The following is a 19,277-nucleotide window of genomic DNA, read 5'->3' on the forward strand; positions in this document are numbered from 1 at the left end:
TCACTTTCAGCTTTGGCCCCACAAGTGTCAACACATAGCTGCCACCGCTGACAGACGTGCTGAAGCACACAGGAAGATCCCAAGTCCAGTGCTTTGACTCAAACGCACCACCGCAGACACTGGTTTATACAATACAGATCAAACCAGCGGCCCGTTTAGTCATGCTGCAAACAGGTACAAAGGTTCAGCTGGTCGGTGGATAGCTTTCAATATTCAGTCAGAGAGAAGCAACAAAAGAGGAACTTTCATCCAAATTCCAGGGAACCTACAAAAAGACAACAGGATGTCAAGTCAAAACTGGCCTCCAAGTTCATCAAAGGGGGAAAACCGACTTTGAAAATCAGCCCCAAGAGACGTTACTAAAGCAACCCTTTCCCATGACACGCTGTTATTTCCCCTACAAAGAAAAGTGAGCTGGGTCCCACAGAGCCAGCGAGTGGAGTACGGTATTTTCTTTGGAACAAACAGCACTGCAGTACATCAGCTAATAGAACCTGGCTCCCAGAGGGGAGCTCAATATAGGACACTTTTCCTCTTCCTCCACTTGAGCTATTAATACACCCAAACAAAAGAAAAGAGGCTTAATGAGGCAGCAACGGGGAACTCATGCGAACTAAGTTATACAAGAGCTTTGTAGTGTTTAGCTCCAAGGATTCCAGCTTTTCATACGCCAGTGGATCCTACTTTTCTATTTGCGGCCGATGCCATGAGAGTACAAGTACACAATATGTACATTGCGGTACGCTCTTTTCAGCATTATATTTGAAGCCATTTGGTGAGGTCTTGAAATGGTAAAAGCAACACAACGGCGAAAAGAGATGCATAGTTTAAAGCATGATAATGTGCTGGATATGGATATTATAGATCTCATAAAGAGTCTGTGAAGAAACACACTGTACACCGTTATAAAATGATCCGAGATAAAAACATGGAACAGGTTTCACCAGCTGGACAAAACAAACAGAAACGGTGATATAAGAAGCATTTCTTTTGCATATTTGCATGAAAAGGAAATATCTCATGCAGCTTAGAGCAGCTACCTTGAAGTTAATGCTTTGGTTCAGATTCAGAGTGCATTAAAATGGAAGATGAGGGAGTGTATTGAAATGCACACAGTAGTCCAACTAAGAATTTGCATCCTGACTGAGCAGGAGAAACTGTTTCTCGGCAGCTTCACGCACTGAACACAAATACCCTTGTACATATTAACAGAATACAGTATTTCAACTATTACCAAGGAAACAGACCAACACAGACGGGCAAAAAAACAATTCACAGAGCATGGCATTTACTTGCCTAACCACCCTGGCTAACACCAGTATTGTAATATTAGAACATTACAATATTCAGGCTATTGTAAAAGGGGTTTGGGCGTTAACATCCATCACACCTCCAAACAACAAAACTTCAGTCCCGAATTAAATCGGGGATGTTTAAAATGTGCAAGTAAACAAACTCACATTAAATCAAGTAAGAATCTGCCAAAAAAAAACAAAGAAAAAGAAGTGGTTGATGCTTCAGTTTACATCATGCACTGTGGGCGTTAAACTAACCAGATATCTGCCTCAAAGTGAGAGCTGTCACACAGTGCAAAGATCACCGTTTCAGTCATGCAGTGCAACATGGTAAACAGAGCAGGGGGGCGGCGTCGAAAGTAAAAGGAGTGTTTGTTTGAGGTCTGTCCTCAGGAACGTGAGGTTTTCATAAAGGGTGGACATTTTAGAGTTCTTTAAGCCTGGAAACAAGAGGCAACTCTTTGCTCTACTCTGCATTAAAACAGTGTGAATCTACCACCTCCCTTATCTAACGAATAATCCCACTTTTTGGCACATGAACCTTTCCATTTTAAATCATTTCATTCTGCTTTATCTGAAAAGGAAGCCACTTGAAGCTTCCCTTTGGCATCTCGGATCTCGGGAAAGTCAACCTCAGACCTCTTGACACGTTCACCTCACGCTAAGCTGATCTGAATTTTCCGTTCGGCCCATTCTGCTCGATCCGATTGGTTGTAGTGATAATGAGACAATTAAGTCCAACACCACAGTCGGCAAATCCGCTGCCGGGCTAAATATACTGATGTGAGGATCAGAGTATGTGGAGCAGCAGCAATGCTGAGCCTTGAAGTAGTCATACTCCCACATGGAGGCGAAAATAAGTCTAAATATAGCTCTTCTTGTGGGGTCACATCCCCTCGGGCGGCAGTACTCCCCATACAACAATAAAACCACAGATTTGGCTGAACACACTACATCCACATTTGCTTGTTCCTACAGAAAAGATGTTTAAACTTTTGCTTCTTTAATCCTTACAAAGAAGGAATTTGCCTTTCTTGACCACTGGGCACACAGCTGCAGTTCAATCCCCAAATTCTTCAGCCTACATAAATAATTCAATCAATCCGAATGACTTTGGTTACATAAATTTGATAAACTGCTTCTCAACCATTAACCTGTAGCTAATGGTGTTAATCTCTTCTTGCCTGTAATAATCTTACAATATCTACATGACTGCGTCTCAGTGACCTACGTGCACTTGAAGCACTGATGTCTTCGATGATTACAAAGACGTACGCACAACCATCAGACGACATGGAAACAGTTTTTAGAGCTGATCGGGAAAAATAGACACATACATAAAATGTCCTTTTCTTTTCTTTTTTTTTTTAAAAGACTCACTGTATCCATTATTTCTTTTCAGATCAGTGCGAGCCATAAATAAGTTAACAATATAGCTTATCATAAATAAGTTTCAGTCCGTAAAATTCACATATAAATACCCTGCTCCATCTCGCAGAGACTTCCCAGAAAAGAGAAGTGGACCCAGGTTACGTTACGCTGCAGCACGCTGCACTTCTTCTCTCCCTTTGACAAAAAAATGCAAAGCATCCACGGTGTAAACACTACGACTTTCCCTTTAAAACCTCTAGAGGCGTGGACAGAGACAGGTAAACGGAGTGGACAGATTGAGCTGTGATTTCATGACGAGACTGAAGGTGTCTCTCCATTGTCTGTCTGGACCTGGGGCAGTGGGGCAGCCCTTTTCATTTTGGACACCGGTGACGGCTTCTTCCTGGTCCAGTCCCTGATTGATACAGTCTGTGTGTGAAAGTGAGGGAGAACGAAAAGAAGAGGCTATTGCTAGTGATGACTGATTGATTGATATCGAAGTGACGGTCGCTGCTCCCGCTGCATGCTTGGTTTTGGAGATGTGCGGACGTCCATGCAAATTGAGCCAGAGGCAGAGAGCTGCCAGGGACTGAGAGGAAGAGGAGAGAGCAGTCTCTACACTGGTCCAAGCCATCCTGCGGGTTCATGAAACTGTGTGAATCTCCCTTTTCCTCTCGCTGTCTCACTGTCCTTCTGAGAAGTGAAAGGCTGGGTGTGCTGCTTGGTGCTCAGAGTCCGTTCCCAGCGCCACAGGAGTGTTGACAGGTGTGCTGTTGGAGGGCTGCGGGTTGGCGTCGCTAGTCTTCTCCTGAGACTGGGAGGAGGAGGATGAAGAGTGGGTGCTCTCGCTGGAACTGCTGCGGGTCTCTGTGCTGGTACTCGTCTTTTTCATCTTCCTCCTCTTGGCTAGTGGCGCCTTGTCCACCGTCTGCAGGCGGAATCCTTCCCGCTTACATTTGTTAAATGCCTGGGATAAACAAAAAGGGGATTGGTGAGCCAGTTATCGAGAATTACTCATTTTCCAAGAACTGCACTGATCCAAGTCTTCCTCTCCCGATATGGATTCTGATTGCTAAACTCAAGAGTCCTGCTGCTCTGTGCATTCACTGGAATCATTTTTATGTAAGCTAACATGCCACGACAGACTTCTGTGACACTAAAACCATGAATGTGTCTGATAGAGGAAACACTGAAGTTTAATGATGACACTGACTGATCGACACCCGATCAGCTAAAACAGAGTCAGTACCAGCACTGAGATGGTGTAGCGGATCAATGCATCCCTGTAGTTTTCAAACTATTTGCATTTGGTGTTATCACGTGGATTTTTCCAATGAAAAGATTTACAAAAGTTGTTTGAATTAAGGCAGAAAATAATGATTATGGTGACAAATGTTTCTAGCCAGCTGATATCTCAAGACAGCTTGTTTTGTCTGACCGACAGTCCAAAACCAGGTCAGCTGATACGGGTTGAAGAGCTTAAGGCTGCTGTACAGTCCACGAGCAGCAGCAGGTTCGGGGTTTGAACAGCAGTTGTTCGATTAAACCTAAATTTAACCTGAAGCTCAAAGGTTGGGAATTCCTGACCTACATCTAAAACAAGCATGCAGAGTTGGCCATTACGCACATTAAAGGTGGCTTTGACGCAAGTGTGGACGGAGGCAGTGGAGGAGCCAAGAATGTCCGGGGTCATGAGCGGGTTAGAGGACAGCTGGCTGTCGTCCTGGAGCCAGGCGTTGTAACGCAGGCCACACATCTTAATCCTCTTGTTTGGGTCCACCGTCAACAGCTCTGCAGGAACAGGACACAGATAATTACCTTTAGCGCTCTTAATGCGCCAGTGAAGAGGTGAGCCGCAAAGAGGAAGTGGTTTCCTCTTCAGCAACCTCAGTCACTGTGAGCTGCTCACAGACACCAACTTCACACACAACAACTACATATGAAGACAGAAATGTTTTCTAATGCTGTAAAGATTCTTTCACATCAGTTCACATCTGAGCTTAGAGTACAAGAGTACAAGAGGTCTGTATTCTGAATCAGGGTTCGACTGAGTGCTATGGTCTAAATCCAGGAGAGGACACGATGCAATGGTGTTGTTATTTTTTGCATTTACAGTATTTTAGCCAATTTAGACACTCTATAGTGAAAGATTTTAAAATCAGGTCACAACCACACTATAAATGTACTCTAAACTACATCCTCCAGGTGACGTGACATCTGATCTCTCGAGACACTGGATTTAACGCCAAGCCACCGGGTTTCACCCTCACCTTGTATAAGGTCCTTGGCCTGCTGGGACACATTTCTCCAGGCCTCGCCTTCAAACGAGAAGTCCCCCTGTTTGATTTTCTTCATGATTTCCTCTGCACTGGTGTGAGTCAGGCTCTTCTCCTGACACTGGAAAGGCACCTGGCCGGACAGCATGGTGTACTGCCAACAGAGGGAGAACACACAGAAACACACACTGCTGTCAGGACACAGTTTCTGGGCTTAAATATCTACACTGTGAATGAAATCTAAACAGTTTACAGTCAGTGTGACACCAGAAATGTTAATCACGCTGCCTGCGATGAGCTGGGAAAGTAATTGGCATCAGTGATAAAACGTATCTGCTGCTGAAATAACAACACGCTGGAGAGGAGCTCTTAACCGATCACGACTGTGCACATTTTTCCATTGTTATGCTGCATGTTGTTGACCGTGGGCTGAACCAGCACTAAACAGAAGAGCGGCCTGCGCTCAGCTGAGAGAACAGGGTACTCTCACCTTGGCCTGCTTACATCTGCCCTCAGATTTCTCATTAAAATGACAGTAGTTGGGAACAGCCCTTTTGGCGGTGGAGGATCTGTTGTGCTGCGATCTCTCTCTCCCCCCCCCCCCCCTCTGTGTTGGCTCACTTTGCTTCCAGGGCATTGTGCGCACAGCTTGTCAGTAGCCATTTCATCAAAGCTCCATGAGGCACACTACTACCATATCCCCCCAGGGGGCGACGGTGCAAAACAGCACTTGCACAAGGAAGCCCAGACTCTACGGCTGACTGGCCGAGTACAGAAATCTCTATCTCAAACTCTCCACCCTCTCCGAGTGCCCTCTCCGTCTCCTCTCTACCTCTCCTTTTAATCTTCCTCCTCTAACCCGAAAAAGGTTGAATTAGGATGACATTTCCGCTGCCGGGAAGCAACGTCTCATCTGAGCACAGCCATCACCAGCTCTGAGAGCCGGGCTGGTTGCTCTTCACTCCGTCGTGAGCCTCAAACTGTGTCAGCTCACCACAGGATGCTGAGGGTTGTAGCGCTGAACGAGAGAGGGAGATGAATATCATGCAAAACAGATTAAACAGAGCACGCACACACATGCATGCATACATACATACATGTGGCCACTGATTCGCAAAGACACCCCACTTACACACACGCACACACTGAAAGTCTAAACTTCAGCCCAAATCAGTTAAAAAAAAAAAAACAGCTGATTGCTTCATCAGAACGGCCTGCAGCAAATGTTTAATCCATAAACTGGATAACATCAACAAATCAACACCGTGTGGGGCTCATGATTAAACATTTGGTTTTAGAAATACTTCAGTTAACAGTATAATGAAAAACAACTTTAAAGCGCAGCTTGGAGCAGCGGATTTTGAAAAGATTTTTATAAAACCATAAATTTATAATCAGGTCACTTTTCTGGGGCATTGTGGGAAGTGAAGGATAGACTTGTTATGTGGCTGTGCAGTCAAAAATAATGATGCTCCTGAATAGAGCTAATCAATGATCTGTTATTTAGTCCTAATCCTGACTGAGCAGCATTAATGTCATCAAACAGGAAACTTAATGTTACTGTGGGGCCTAATTCTGCGAGTATCCTCACTAACTTTTAACCTGAACATATTACTGATATATAGCATAAAACAAACATTCTGACATTAATATCGGGTTCAAGGGTCAACATATTTGATAATTTACCATGAATGCAATACTAAGCCTGGACTGTAGTACCTTTACATATAAATGAACGTCTGTTACATTCGAGGCCACAAATAAGTTCACACAATGCTGATTAAGCCAATCACCAGCAGACAAATCGCAGTCGACTTTTTTTTTGGCGATATTCCCGGTGGTGATGCGTTTTGGGTCAGCCAGCGATGACTGGTTTTCCAGAGCTGAAGGGGAAACGACCACAGCGACAGAACAGGTTACGGCATCTTGGAGTTTGGCGAAGTACGGCCTCTTCAGTACGCTGATAATGTTTGTGTAATTACTCTCACTGCCAGAAGGGGGAGACAGAAGTCCACAGGCTTATCGTAACGTGTAGCGTATGTTCGTTTTGAGACAGACAGAAAAAAGTTTTCTTTCTTGTTATGTTTATAATTTCTGTTCAACCCGCTGCAAAATACCCGCGCAAATGCTGCAAAAACAGGCTGAATAAGTTGAATAATTAACGACTCTCCGTCATCAAACTGTCAGTTTAAGCCTGAGCATGGCCCCGTCATCCCACACCCACTCACCAGAATGACCCCCAGACTCCACAGGTCACAGGACTCATCGTAGCCATCATATTTGAGTATCTCTGGTGCGGCGTACTGCAGCGTGAAGCAGGGAGTCTTCAGGAGCTGATTGTCTGGCGGTTTGAGGCGAGCAAAGCCAAAGTCTATGATTTTTATCTCGGAGTTCTCGCTCTCGTCTGTGAAGAGCAGGTTCTGCGAAGCAATTCGAGACACGGACAGCAATCATTTCTTTCTGCTCTGCAAAACTGGTGCACTCAAGAGCTTACTAAATTGGACACTAAGACTTGTCTGACCAGGTACTTTTGACCCATGTTAGGGTCAAACAATTCTGCTCTTGTCGCGCAGAAGATTGCAGAGTCAGAATGACAGTACAACAGATCATACAGAGTTCAGACAAACACAGTGATTGTGCTCTAAAAGGTAATGAGCCGGTGTGTCTGTTTTCATCACAAAGATACAAACTGTGTGCAAGAATTTCTAGCATTAGTCCAATACCTCCGGTTTAAGGTCCCTGTGCACCACTCCAACGTCGTGCATGTGACTGACGGCTGACACCAGCCTTCGCATGATGCGGCTGGCCTCCGTTTCGCTGAAATGCTGCTTTCTGCGGATCCTCTCTAGCAGCTCCCCTCCACCAAGCAGCTCCAGGACCAGGTATGTGTGGAGCTACAGCAAACACACACAGAGTATATTTACACTTGTCACCGACCTGTTACACCCATTTCCAACCTTTATTCTTTATGCTCTGAGACAGTACAGCAGGTGCCAGGTTGTAGGTTTTGCAATTAAACGATTATCGAAAAGTGTTGGCTAATTTATGTCAAATCCTGCTTGCACACCTTGAACTGCAAGTTGAAAACAGCTGAATGTTAACGTGTGAAATGGTGGACGAGATTTTTTTCTTTTTTTTGTGATAATAAATATAGTAAAAACAGGCCTGGATCCCGTGATGGTGAGATCAAACCATAATAGTATTGAGTAAAAGTGAAAGGGGGGCAAACAAATTGGGAAGGGAATAATGTGTCTGGGCAGCGGGGTAGAGTTTCTCATTAGCGCTGGGTCCGTGGAACAAAGGCAGGACTCGGCTGAGGCGAGGCAGCGCTGCTTTGATCTGGGTCACAGGCCTCTGAGGTACAGTAATAACCCCACTGAGCTCATCAGGACTAAAGTGGTGCTCCTTGGCTTGAAGGACCAGGGCTAATGAACCTGTACACAGTCAGCCACGCGGGCACGCCATCCCTATGACCGAGGTGAGCTTCAGCTGGAACACACGCGCACTTAGTTTGGTTTGAGAGTGCGGCTCGATCAGCGACATAAGTCAATCTAGGTTGTTTCTATTAAGTGTTATAAAATGGATGTTTGCACAGCTGCAGTTAAAAATACGTTCGGTGTGAAATATCGAGCACACGGAGAGATGTTTATGGGACAATACGTGAAGAGACGGAGACACACCTCGAGGGCTTCAAGCTTCCCCATTAATCTGCCTTGCTCCAGTTCCGGAACTTAATAAGGCTGCAGTCCCCACAGGCTCCGCACAGAGCCATGCAAAACAGAATTCACGGTGGCTAATGTGGCCGCCGCGGTCGGCCTTACCTGGTCGTGGTAAATTTCATGGAGCTTGACGATGTTAGGGTGGCCGTCGCAGAGCTTCAGGGCTGCTATTTCCCGCTGAGTCTGCGCCTCCATCCTACAGCAAACACAAGCAGGAAGCCAGATAACTGTCACCAAATATGACATAAATACACACATACGCAGTAGGTAGAGAAATTGACTTTTCAGAGGCAGATTTTTTGTATCATTTAACAGGTTTTCAATTGCTATTTTGGTCTAAACTGGGTCACTGCAAACTGTACAGCATTTTGTGGGCTGTGTGACATTTTGTTCTGCTTGGTTATTTCCCACAAATCACCTGGGGTAGCCAACCAGGTTCAATTCTCCAAAGTTTTACATCTTTCATTTCAGAGCCACATCTATAAAAGTCAAACTGATATGGGAAAAATTCAACATAATGGGAAACCAATGTGGGGAGCAAAGTGTGATTAACGTTCAGGAGTGTGTTTGTGTCGGGACGATCGCCACAGTGAGGTTTAGTCTTATTAGAGCGGTAACATTTGGCGCCATACTGTCAGTGTAGGACTGCAGTCAACACACACGATCAAAGCTTATTTTGTAGCCGTTGCCAGCAAAAACGACCAGGTTGGTTCAGCAGAGATGTATTTCCATTCATTTAACCCACATCTGGCCACCTTACACAGAGTTATAGGGTCAATAAAATATGAGAAACTATGTAATCAAGTCAAATTAGGATATTCTTTCATCAGTTTAGCAGAAAACGTCCGATCTAATGTTTTTTGCAAGATCAAGTTTGGAGTTGTCTGACAACAGTTTAATGTCCGCCAGCAAGAGCAGGAGGGCGGCTGACTGATTTATCCAGTCAAACTCTAAACATCACACATGCAGGGGTGACTGGGCTGACAAACACATGTGAGCGCGCAGGCTGAGAGGGTTTGTACCTCTTGCTGACGATCTTGACAGCGTATTTCTGTCCAGTCTTCTTGTGCGTGCAGCGTCTGCAGATGGAGAAGCTACCCTCCCCCAGAACGCTGTCCCTCAGGTCCATCTCATAACTCATGTAGAAAGGTGAGTCCTGCAGGAGGGAACAGTGGACCAAAAGAGGCGTTTGGTTAAACAGACATTTTAACTGAGGCATCGCCAAAGTGCCCGTTCATTGCCAAATTAAAGATCCACCTCAAAGTTAAATCAATAAAATGGTCATAAACTATTTTTAGATTAACACTCATGACGCCAAACTTTAAATTAATTTTAATTTGAGGCTGCTTTTATATTTTCTATAGAGAATACTGAACAGCTGGTTTTATCTAACACACATCATGTCCTTGGTCACTTTTCTTTATATTCCATGTTATATCTCAACTGAGAGGCAATCCATCTCACTTTTCACCCTTTCCCCAAGACTTAAAAACAAATATTGCAATTCTATAGGATTGTAAAATTCAAACCTCAAGCCGATTTGTGATTAAAACAACATTTTGCTTCACTGAGTATATCACCAGTCAATGATCTGCAGCAGTCCATGAAACATATGTTATGAGGAACCCAGTAAAATTCTCTTGTTGTGCAACATCCAAGTTCATTTGCATACAAAAAGAGAAGCATGAAAGTGGCAAATGTACTGTACACAGCAACCAAGCGGTGAAACATCTAGACTGTACACATCTGAATGAAGATACTGAAGAGGACTACAAGACAAGGCAAGACAAGGCAAGACTGTCTGGCTGGTTTCCAGTGTGTGACGGCACACTGAGCTGAGGCTTTACTGCCATTCTGAGCACATTTGGAGCCCATCGTTGCCTGACTGCTCAGCTAAAACTTCCCCTTTCTAAAGTGTGTACGCACCAAAGGACATAAGTGGGATTTGACAAGCGTAACAGCAAATTAATTTAATATTCCAGCATTTTGTTGTTTAATCAAACACTGCGAAAAAAGGAACGAGGAGCATTAAACTGTTTACCACCACAACAAAATGACAGCAAAGCTTGAAAATGCCAAAGCATGTGAAACAGCTACATTTCATATCACGTAAATCAACACAGAATGTCTACATCAGCAGGTGTCGAGGAAGATGACGAGGAAACTCCGCAAAAAAGGCGATGCACTGCCAGCCTCTCAAAAAGCACTTTGTTGCACAGATACACAAGAACAAACAGCGTCAAATAAACAGGCTCATGTCTGAAAACTGAATCTGAGAGCAGTAAAAAAAAAAAGTACAGCGGGGGAAAAGTTCCAGTGGGATGGAGAGGAGGGAAGAAGTCTCATCGGTCTGTGACAGCAGCCATTAGCTTAAGTGTGTTTGTACGGGGGATCCAAGTCCATTCATCTTACCTTCATCATGGCGCTGCGGGCCACCGCGGCAGAGCCTGGCCTCTCAGAGCCCCCACACAGCTGGACAGGGTCGTCCATCACCACATTCCTCTTGAACAGGATGGAGGGGGCCATGAAAGAGTAGCCCTGCACACAGACACATATGAGCTCTTGGTGTTTACATTTTACAAAGACATAAAGTGAGACGATACGGACAGAGGCAAAGAAAACATCCACCGCTGTAGTTTACGGCCGCAGTAAAGACCTCAGCGCTCAGATCCCCTCATTGTATTTCACTTCTTATATTACTGAAATGTAGACACTTACTGTATTTTACATAAATCCATATTTGCTATAAAACTTCAAACTGTTGTGAATTCTTCTTCAGATGTCACATCAGCCTGTCAGCTCCACAATAAACCCAATTCTGTTAATTTGTGAGCGACAGTGGCTGTCCAGCTGTTCTATTGTTAGACCTGTCATTGTGCAGCACTGCCTGCTTAATTCCAGCTGTGGGGAGCCCAAAGCTTTGAGCTGGCATTAATCTCTCTTTCCCTTTTTCACAGACACACACACAGCTGTGTGGTATGTAGTGACAGCCATGGATGGACGGAAGGATGGATGTTGAATGAATGAGATGCCCTAAATTGCCGGGCTTGAATATTTGATTGCTCTGCTGTGAAATTACATCTTGGCACTCTTAATGCAATTTTAATTTTGTTTTGTGAGGCACGGTGGGGGAGCAAGTGCACGGTTTAAAATTGGGATTGCTGTCGTTATCTCAGAGATTGCTAGGCTTGCAAATTATAAAGACCACAAATTTCAGACTATGTGAATGGCAGCTGAGAGCGAAAAAAGCCAAGATGAAGTTGGCAATCAAAGACTGAAGGCGTAACCGAGACAGACGTGGTGATGCTCTCAAAGTGTAACCTTTTATTCCATGAGAGAAGCCCGTTAATGGATCTATTGATCTACCAAGCTCAAGGATCCAGAAGGCAATCAGAGTTGAAATTTCATGCAATACATCAGACAGCCATCAGCTGGCACGGAGTTGTGGGCCATATTATGGTTCAAAGCTACATCAAAAATAGTCATTCACATCTGTTACTTCAATAAGAGCTGCATATGGCAGCAATTACTTCAAATAAAAGACCCTTTAGTCAATTTGAATACCAGTGCACACAGACAGACTCATGTTGACTTACAGCAGCCTTTTGAGGACATTCAAAACTTCACTTGATTACTTCGATTGCCGTGGAGTACGTCAAATATAGTCGCAGACAAAAAGCGGATAATGTATAATGCGATTTTTCATCCGTGTCAACATTTCGCACTGCCTGCAACCAAAGCCCAGACAAACATCAGCACAAAGCAGATGCACATACAAACGTTGTCCTGTGCAGTGCAGTGACCTGCGAGGAGCACAGAGGAGCGCTCCTGTCTGTAACCGGCGACAATAACAACAGTCTGGCTGTCTGACATCCCTGAACAGCCTCCCACCTGGAAGATGCGGTCACAGTTCTGAGGCAGAGCTGCGGGAGAGTAGGTGGGGTCCATCTCTGTGAACTCTTCGGCGAAGTTGCTGACATCCAGCTCGTCCCGAATCACCGGCTTGAACGGGGCAGGCACCTTCTTGGCTGCCAGGTCCTCCCAGTTAATTTTCTAAAGTGAGTTTAAAAAAAACATTGTGATTCATCCCCATCCTTATTAACACAGCTAATACAAACACTCAGTTTTCCCTAAATGCTATTCACTCAAAGCTGCCCCTCTATGTATAGTAACAGCCCACCCTGCCATTTGGTTTTTCTAAATATTGTGGAAAAGTGGCGACAGGCAATGAGATCCACCTGGTAAAACGGCTGTTTTTTTACGTTCTCTGCTCCATTAGGACCTGAACCCAGTCTCTTCTTTGGATCTTTGATGAGGAGTCGCTGGATGACGTCTTTGGCCAGTGGTCCCATGTCTTTGGGGAAAGGAGGGTCCTTTTTTGAAATCCTCCTGTGATGTGAGAGACAGATATGGTCAGTGTTGTGGAGAGATCATAAGTGAAGGACGGCTGAAAACTGCGGCGGACCATCGGGGAGAATCCATACTTGGCAATGTCTGTGTGTGAGTTCTCATCTCCATCAACGGTGAAGGGTGATCCGCCAGTCAAAAGCTCGTACATCAACACGCCGAGGCTCCACCAGTCCACCGCCTGGAATGCATGAAAGCAGCCAGCCGTGACTTTGGCTTAGCAGACTAAAAGAAAAATCTCAGCAGAGAGCACACACATTCAGGAATACAGAGAGGGCAGCACGGGGCGCTTGATTTGACTGAACAGGCGACAGCATAAAACAGAAAACTGCAAATTACCTTGTCATGTCCAGACTCTCCACCTTCCACAATTTCTGGAGCCATATATTCAATGGTGCCACAGACAGAAAAGGCCCGTTCCATCTGTTTTATCAAAGGCACAAATTCATCAATAACACGTTTTATAATCCAAATAGAACACAAAACACAGAAGATCTTTGTCTTTTTATGTGTTGAAATGCCTGCAAGTGTGAGTGTGAGGGAACGATTAAAGCTGTCTCTCCATCACATTTAAAGGTTCCCTGTGGACTTCATGGCCTCTGGTGTCGCTATGAAGCTGTTTCTCTTTGAGTGTGGCGCTGTTTTGTTTGTCTCACGCACAAGCACGAGGACTCAGATCTCTAGGCATTATTTATTACGACCTTAAAATCAGATAATCTGCTTCACCTGGACTGTGTGGGTGTGGTCTGGTCTGATTTGGTTGACAGTAGCCTGGAAAAGTATGCAAATAACCGCAAAACCATCAGATTTTGAGTCAAATGTTACTAAAACCAGACTGGTCAACACAGTATCACTGCAGCTGGTGACACTCAGCACAACTTTCAACTTCATCAAATAAATGTATTTCAGTTGGAAGTATCATTGGTGCCTGCATCCACCACTGTGATAAATAACACTGATAAATATGTGCCATCCGGTTAGACTTTCAAAATAAAGCTAGCTAAGAAACATTTCAGGTGACGTTGCAGTTGGTTAGGGTTAGGCAACAAAACTACTGACTAAGGGTGAGGAGAGAATGATGGTTTGGGTTAAAACAAATACTTCCTTAAAACAATGCTGACTGTCGGTTTCACACGGGAACTGAACCCCAGTCTGTAATATGAAAGTCCTGTGTTTGATCTATCCACCCCTACCAACTCCCTACGCAGACTGTGCTGCTCCTTCTGCTACGTTTGTCCCCATCAGTTACCAAAAAAAAAAGGAATTTCAGGACTATTTCACAAACACGGTGCATGGAAGTGCCTGACATCTTCCTTTTCCACCTGAGCCTGCCCACTTCAAACCAGTGGGGACACCTTGTGGGACAATTCCTCTTATGTGAAACACCAAAACCAAAACTTTCTTAGTATAGCACCAAATGGTGCCATAACAGACAAAAAGCTAATTCAGAAAATAGATTTGGAGGACCATTCAGGAGAAAGCAAAACAACTTTTTTGGCTCAAACAGACAGATTGCAATCAGGCTTCCATCAGCTTTCTGAACTCCTTCCTGAGGTGTTCAAGGATTGAGACACACTGTACCTGATCAAATTCTTTACTGAGGCCGAAGTCTGTCAGAACTATGTGACCACTTGAATCCAGCAGAATATTCTCAAGCTTCAGGTCCCGATAGACAATCCCAAGCTGCAACGAGAAAACCACAGAGGAGTAAGAGAAACACCAAGTATTTAAGCAGCAGTAGATAACTTCTGAAGAGACGACAGGCCTTGGTTGTGTTTAATCTGGGAGTTACCTTGTGTAGATGCTCTAGTGCCAACACAATCTCTCCACTGTACAAGGCTACTTCTTGCTCCTTAAATCGCACCCTTTGCACCAAATGTGTGAAGAGCTCCCCGCCATTTACATAATCTATAATGGAAGACATCATGTTTTTATTCAAAATGATGAAGCTGGTTCGTTTCTCTACAGCGAAGGGCAGACGCTTCTTTTAAGTTTCTGTTTATACTAATTCATTCAGCTGGTGAAAATCTTTCTCTGGGTCAAAGATAATCATTAACCTTCTCTTATGCTTGTATAAACATAACACAGTGTCAATCTGCAGCCCACGGAAAGCAGTTTCATGTAAAATATCCTGACCGAGAATGAGGTGCAGCTTGGTATCCGTCTGGAAGGCGTAGTGAAGTGTGACGAGGAATGGAGATTGGCGGATGTGCTCCAGCACTTGCCGCTCCGTCCGTGTGTGTTCAGCAGTCTTTGCCTTTTGTACAATAGTGGCCTTCTTCAAAACCTTCATGGCATACAGCTTCCCTGCATCATGACCACTCACTTTCCTCACGAGGAACACCTTGCCGTATGCTGCCGGTTAAAATAAACAAAGGCAGAGAGCAAAGTTCAGTGCAGAGCAGAGGCTTAAAAACCACTCACGCTTATCAATCAAAAACACACAACATCGGACGTCAACTCTCATTTAAATGAGAAAGAGAGCGGGAGACTAAAGTCTTACTCACCTCCTGTGCCCAGCACCTTTAATAGCTCGAAGTTTTCGATGCCCACCCTCTCTACATGGCCCGTCAGGTTGGCTGAAGTCAGAGCAGAAATCGAATACGACAAGAGAATCAGACAAACCACTCAAATCATGTCAGAAAACAAACGAATGATAAAACACTACAGAAAAAGAAATAACAAATATTCACGTTACAGGAGATCAGTAGAATACATGCACTCCCTTAAAATGCATTCCTCTCAGAAAATTGTGTGTGAAAGTATATTTTCACAATATCAAAGACCTTAAAAAGAAACAGAACATTTTCCACATTAGGTATTTTTCCACTGAGGCTTATCTGGAACACAGGAAAATGTATGTTTATACTCAGTACACTGACAGCCCCACTGTTTGCGACTGCGATTGCTGTTTGCAGTTGCATTATAAATCTCATACCTACCATGATTGGTACCACATTAATGGATAATTAACATGGACTGCAAGCCATTCACTTATAATAGTATGTTCTAAAACCAAGACATTAAAGATATGGATAGGTACATGTTATGGATTTTATGTAATCTTGGTCCTTCTCTACAGTGTAGCTGATTCTGGTCCTAAATGATTCTCAGTGTCTATTCAATACTGTTGATACAGCCAAGATGTAAACACAGTACATTTGACACTGATCAGCTGTTTCTTGCCCTTGCATGGACACCAGAAGGCACACAACATCACTTTACAGTCTCTACACTTTGTGTTTTGTAGTGTCCAAGTTATAAATAATGCATTCTTACATTTCATTTTATCACAAAGACACTCAGCTGTGATGTTTTGAGGACAGTGAAGTTGAAAGGGCTGGTAACGTGGGCTTTAACCTTCAGGATCATTTAAAACACTGGGACATTTAGGAAAACATGGATGGTGGTTAAAAGAAACACATAGCTGACAGCAGCAGACTTGTAGCACTGGGCATCTCGCAATGGCAAAATTAGTTTCACTGTAAAAATGTGCAAATACTGCAGACATAGCACATGCACGATCAGTAAACTTCCCTCATGTAAACAAAGGCCTCAAGAGAACAAGCCTCGTGCCAAAGAAAACCGACTTCTTCTTAACTCCCTCTTAGCAGTATAAAATAAGCTTTCATACAACTGCAAGCAAACTCGCTAAGTCAACCAGCAAAAGGTCATTATCTCCCATCAAAGAGCTTCAGTGAACTCAGCACACACTCTCAGTGACTCCTCGTGACTTTCTAAATCACATCGTCCAAGTACAGCTGAAAGAGCACAGCACGCTCTCAGACACGCATGTCCATTGTAGTGAATACATTCCTTCTGTCTCATACACGGAAAATATAGGTTACTGAGCAATTAAAACGGCTGATTTCATCTTTCCCGCTGCTTCTCCTGCCACACACGAGAAGAAACGCCGCAACAATCAGGCATTTCGGGTGCATTCTGTGTCATTTCAAAACAACGCGGTCCTTCAAATTTGAGGTCAGAGGTTCAGGTTGCATAACACCCTTGTCAAGCTCACCCTGCCAAGGCTAAGTTTGATTTCTGTGTTTATTAATAGACTGACAGAGGTGTCCTACCAGATGGTGCCTTACTGCTAGACAAGAAGAACCGCTTCAGTCCACAGGAGGAAAATACCCACGTTCCTTAAAATGAAAAGCATCCCTTAAATTGTGTATTTTGGTTGGTTTCCTGGGGGATCAATCTTAAAAACCCAACATCTAATCACAACTTAATTATTCTGTCTTCATCAATACGACCGTGAAAGCTGCATCAGCATCAACACATCCAAGAGTAAGACTACACAAGCTATTGCAATTATGTCCACTGTAGCATAGTGTGCAATTTTCCATACAATGCATAGAAAATGTGTATGTAGCTGGAGGATTAAGAGAGAAACACAGCTCCATCGTGTGCTGATTTTGCACATATTTGCAAATGTGAAAAAGAAGCCTGACCTGTTTATCCTTTTATTTCGCTTTACTGTCTGCACTGGGCAAAATACTACAGTAAGGGTTCAAAGCAGGGTTAGGATGATACAGTAGCTAAAATGCGGTGTGATATCTAATACCAAAAAAAGAAAAAAAGAGTGTCAGGGACAACTAGACTGACTGCATATTTAGGGCAGGGCAGTAAATGGGGGTGCAGCACAGTCATGTTGCAGCCTGAACAGCAGCACTGTGTCATTATAAACCAGTTGTATCTGAGGCAGTGTCCAACTTCATTCAGCAGCCCTCTGCATTGAATCAGCAACGCTACACCACTATTTTGGCAACCAGTCACTGAAGTCTCAAGTATGAATATTTAGGAACTGCAACAGTTAATTTAACTATTTCCTGGTGATCCTTTCTGGACTCATGTTTTGAGATGCTGCTGGTACATGTCAATACTACTTCTCTATGGTCCACCATCGAGCGAAAATGCTCCAACAAAAACAGGAGCCAGTGGGATTCAGCACAACCGTGACAGTTTTAATTTGAGGATGGTGTTGAATGGGGTTAACTTAGCAAGGCTAGCCAGGAATTTACTTGAATACCATTATTAAACGAACCAACAGTGGCACCCGTTACTGCTGATGCACACCCCTGTACAATGTGCAGACTGAAACATGCTAACGTTTACTCTTGTGATTCAATAGCACTGCTGCGGTGTCTGCTCTTCGCTGGCTAAGGAGAAGTTCGCTGTGACCGCTAACAAATTCAGACAGTAACAGGAAAACCAACTCATTTAGTAATTAGCGTTAAGTTAAGGCGTCGACAATGGCGTGAACTTGCTTAAAATCACAGTCGGTGGTCCGGTTTAGCCTTGCTATGTGTTAACAATTAGCTTAAGCTAATGTTATTACCCGTGTTGACCGTGGTCCTTAAACAGCAGCTAGCCAACGTTAGGGAAACGGTTAGGTAACCTTAGTTTGCGTGAGTTAGCAGTAGCCCTACAGGTAATAAGGACAGTCGGCGAACGTTAGCCTTCATCTGCCATTTTTGGACTTGAGTAACGTTAACGTTGATGTTAGCGTTCACTACAAATGCCCATTGACACAGAGTTGATTCTTACAAGCTAGCCAGCTAACATTTCTCCAGGGCACGTGTCTCCTTAAGATAAATGTCAAATAAAACGGACTGCATTAAAAGTTTAACCAGCTGGCAGCTAACTTACCATTTTTCAGCTCGTGTTTCACAGTAAAGAGGTCACCTTCTCTGGAAGATCCCTCCATCGGGGATGGCATCGTAATTTCGTGTTCCAATTATGTTCAGAGATGCTTTTCAGACAAGGTTACGTTCACCTCGCAAAATGGTTCGCAGCGTTAACATGCATAATCTGTATTATTACGCAAAACAGAATAAACGCCTGATAGTCAGGCGCCAAACTTAACAGATATATCGGCAGAACGTTGCTATTAGACGTATCAGCAAGACAGCCCAAAGGAAACACTTGCTTCATCCAGTACACCAACACTACCACTACCTTCGCAACCAGTCAGTCCCTCTTCGCTGATTGGAGTTGCTATGTGAGAATCTGACCCCTGATTGGATCTTTTCATGGTAGCGACACACGATCCCGCCTTCCTCAAAAAACTGATGCTGCCTTCAATTGCGCCTCGTACACGCTTGAGTCAAAGGTCATAAGTGTAAACATTAAAGTGCAATCGATTGCGCATAAAAATACACTTCCAAGTACAGCATAGAATAGTAAAGAGGTTTCAGAAAAAA

General features: G+C 44.0%; 1 protein-coding gene across 1 annotated transcript; it reads right to left on the minus strand.

The window, feature by feature from the left end:
• Positions 1 to 2,664: 2,664 nt before the first annotated feature.
• rps6ka5 (ribosomal protein S6 kinase, polypeptide 5) lies at positions 2,665 to 19,064 on the minus strand. Its single transcript, XM_076748385.1, has 17 exons — positions 18,724 to 19,064; positions 15,576 to 15,647; positions 15,205 to 15,423; positions 14,861 to 14,976; positions 14,650 to 14,751; positions 13,408 to 13,491; positions 13,146 to 13,249; positions 12,900 to 13,050; positions 12,553 to 12,714; positions 11,074 to 11,199; positions 9,684 to 9,817; positions 8,764 to 8,857; positions 7,666 to 7,836; positions 7,171 to 7,362; positions 4,937 to 5,096; positions 4,294 to 4,457; positions 2,665 to 3,633 (listed from the first exon to the last, which is right to left on the minus strand). The coding sequence occupies exons 1-17, from the start codon at positions 18,791 to 18,793 to the stop codon at positions 3,349 to 3,351; spliced, it is 2,406 nt and encodes an 801-aa protein (XP_076604500.1). The 5' UTR covers positions 18,794 to 19,064; the 3' UTR covers positions 2,665 to 3,348.
• Positions 19,065 to 19,277: the final 213 nt, after the last annotated feature.

Source organism: Chaetodon auriga, chromosome 14 (genome assembly GCF_051107435.1).
Source record: "Chaetodon auriga isolate fChaAug3 chromosome 14, fChaAug3.hap1, whole genome shotgun sequence".
NCBI classification, from domain to species: domain Eukaryota; kingdom Metazoa; phylum Chordata; class Actinopteri; order Chaetodontiformes; family Chaetodontidae; genus Chaetodon; species Chaetodon auriga.

Coding starts and splice junctions, on each gene's coding strand:
- rps6ka5 (XM_076748385.1), bottom strand. CDS start 18,793: ATGCCATCCCCGATGGAGGGATCTTCCAGAGAAGGTGACCTCTTTACT. Junction 13,051..13,145: donor TCACACACAGACATTGCCAA/GTATGGATTCTC, acceptor CTCACATCACAG/GAGGATTTCAAAAAAGGACC. Junction 7,837..8,763: donor ATGAAATTTACCACGACCAG/GTAAGGCCGACC, acceptor TGTTTGCTGTAG/CTCCACACATACCTGGTCCT.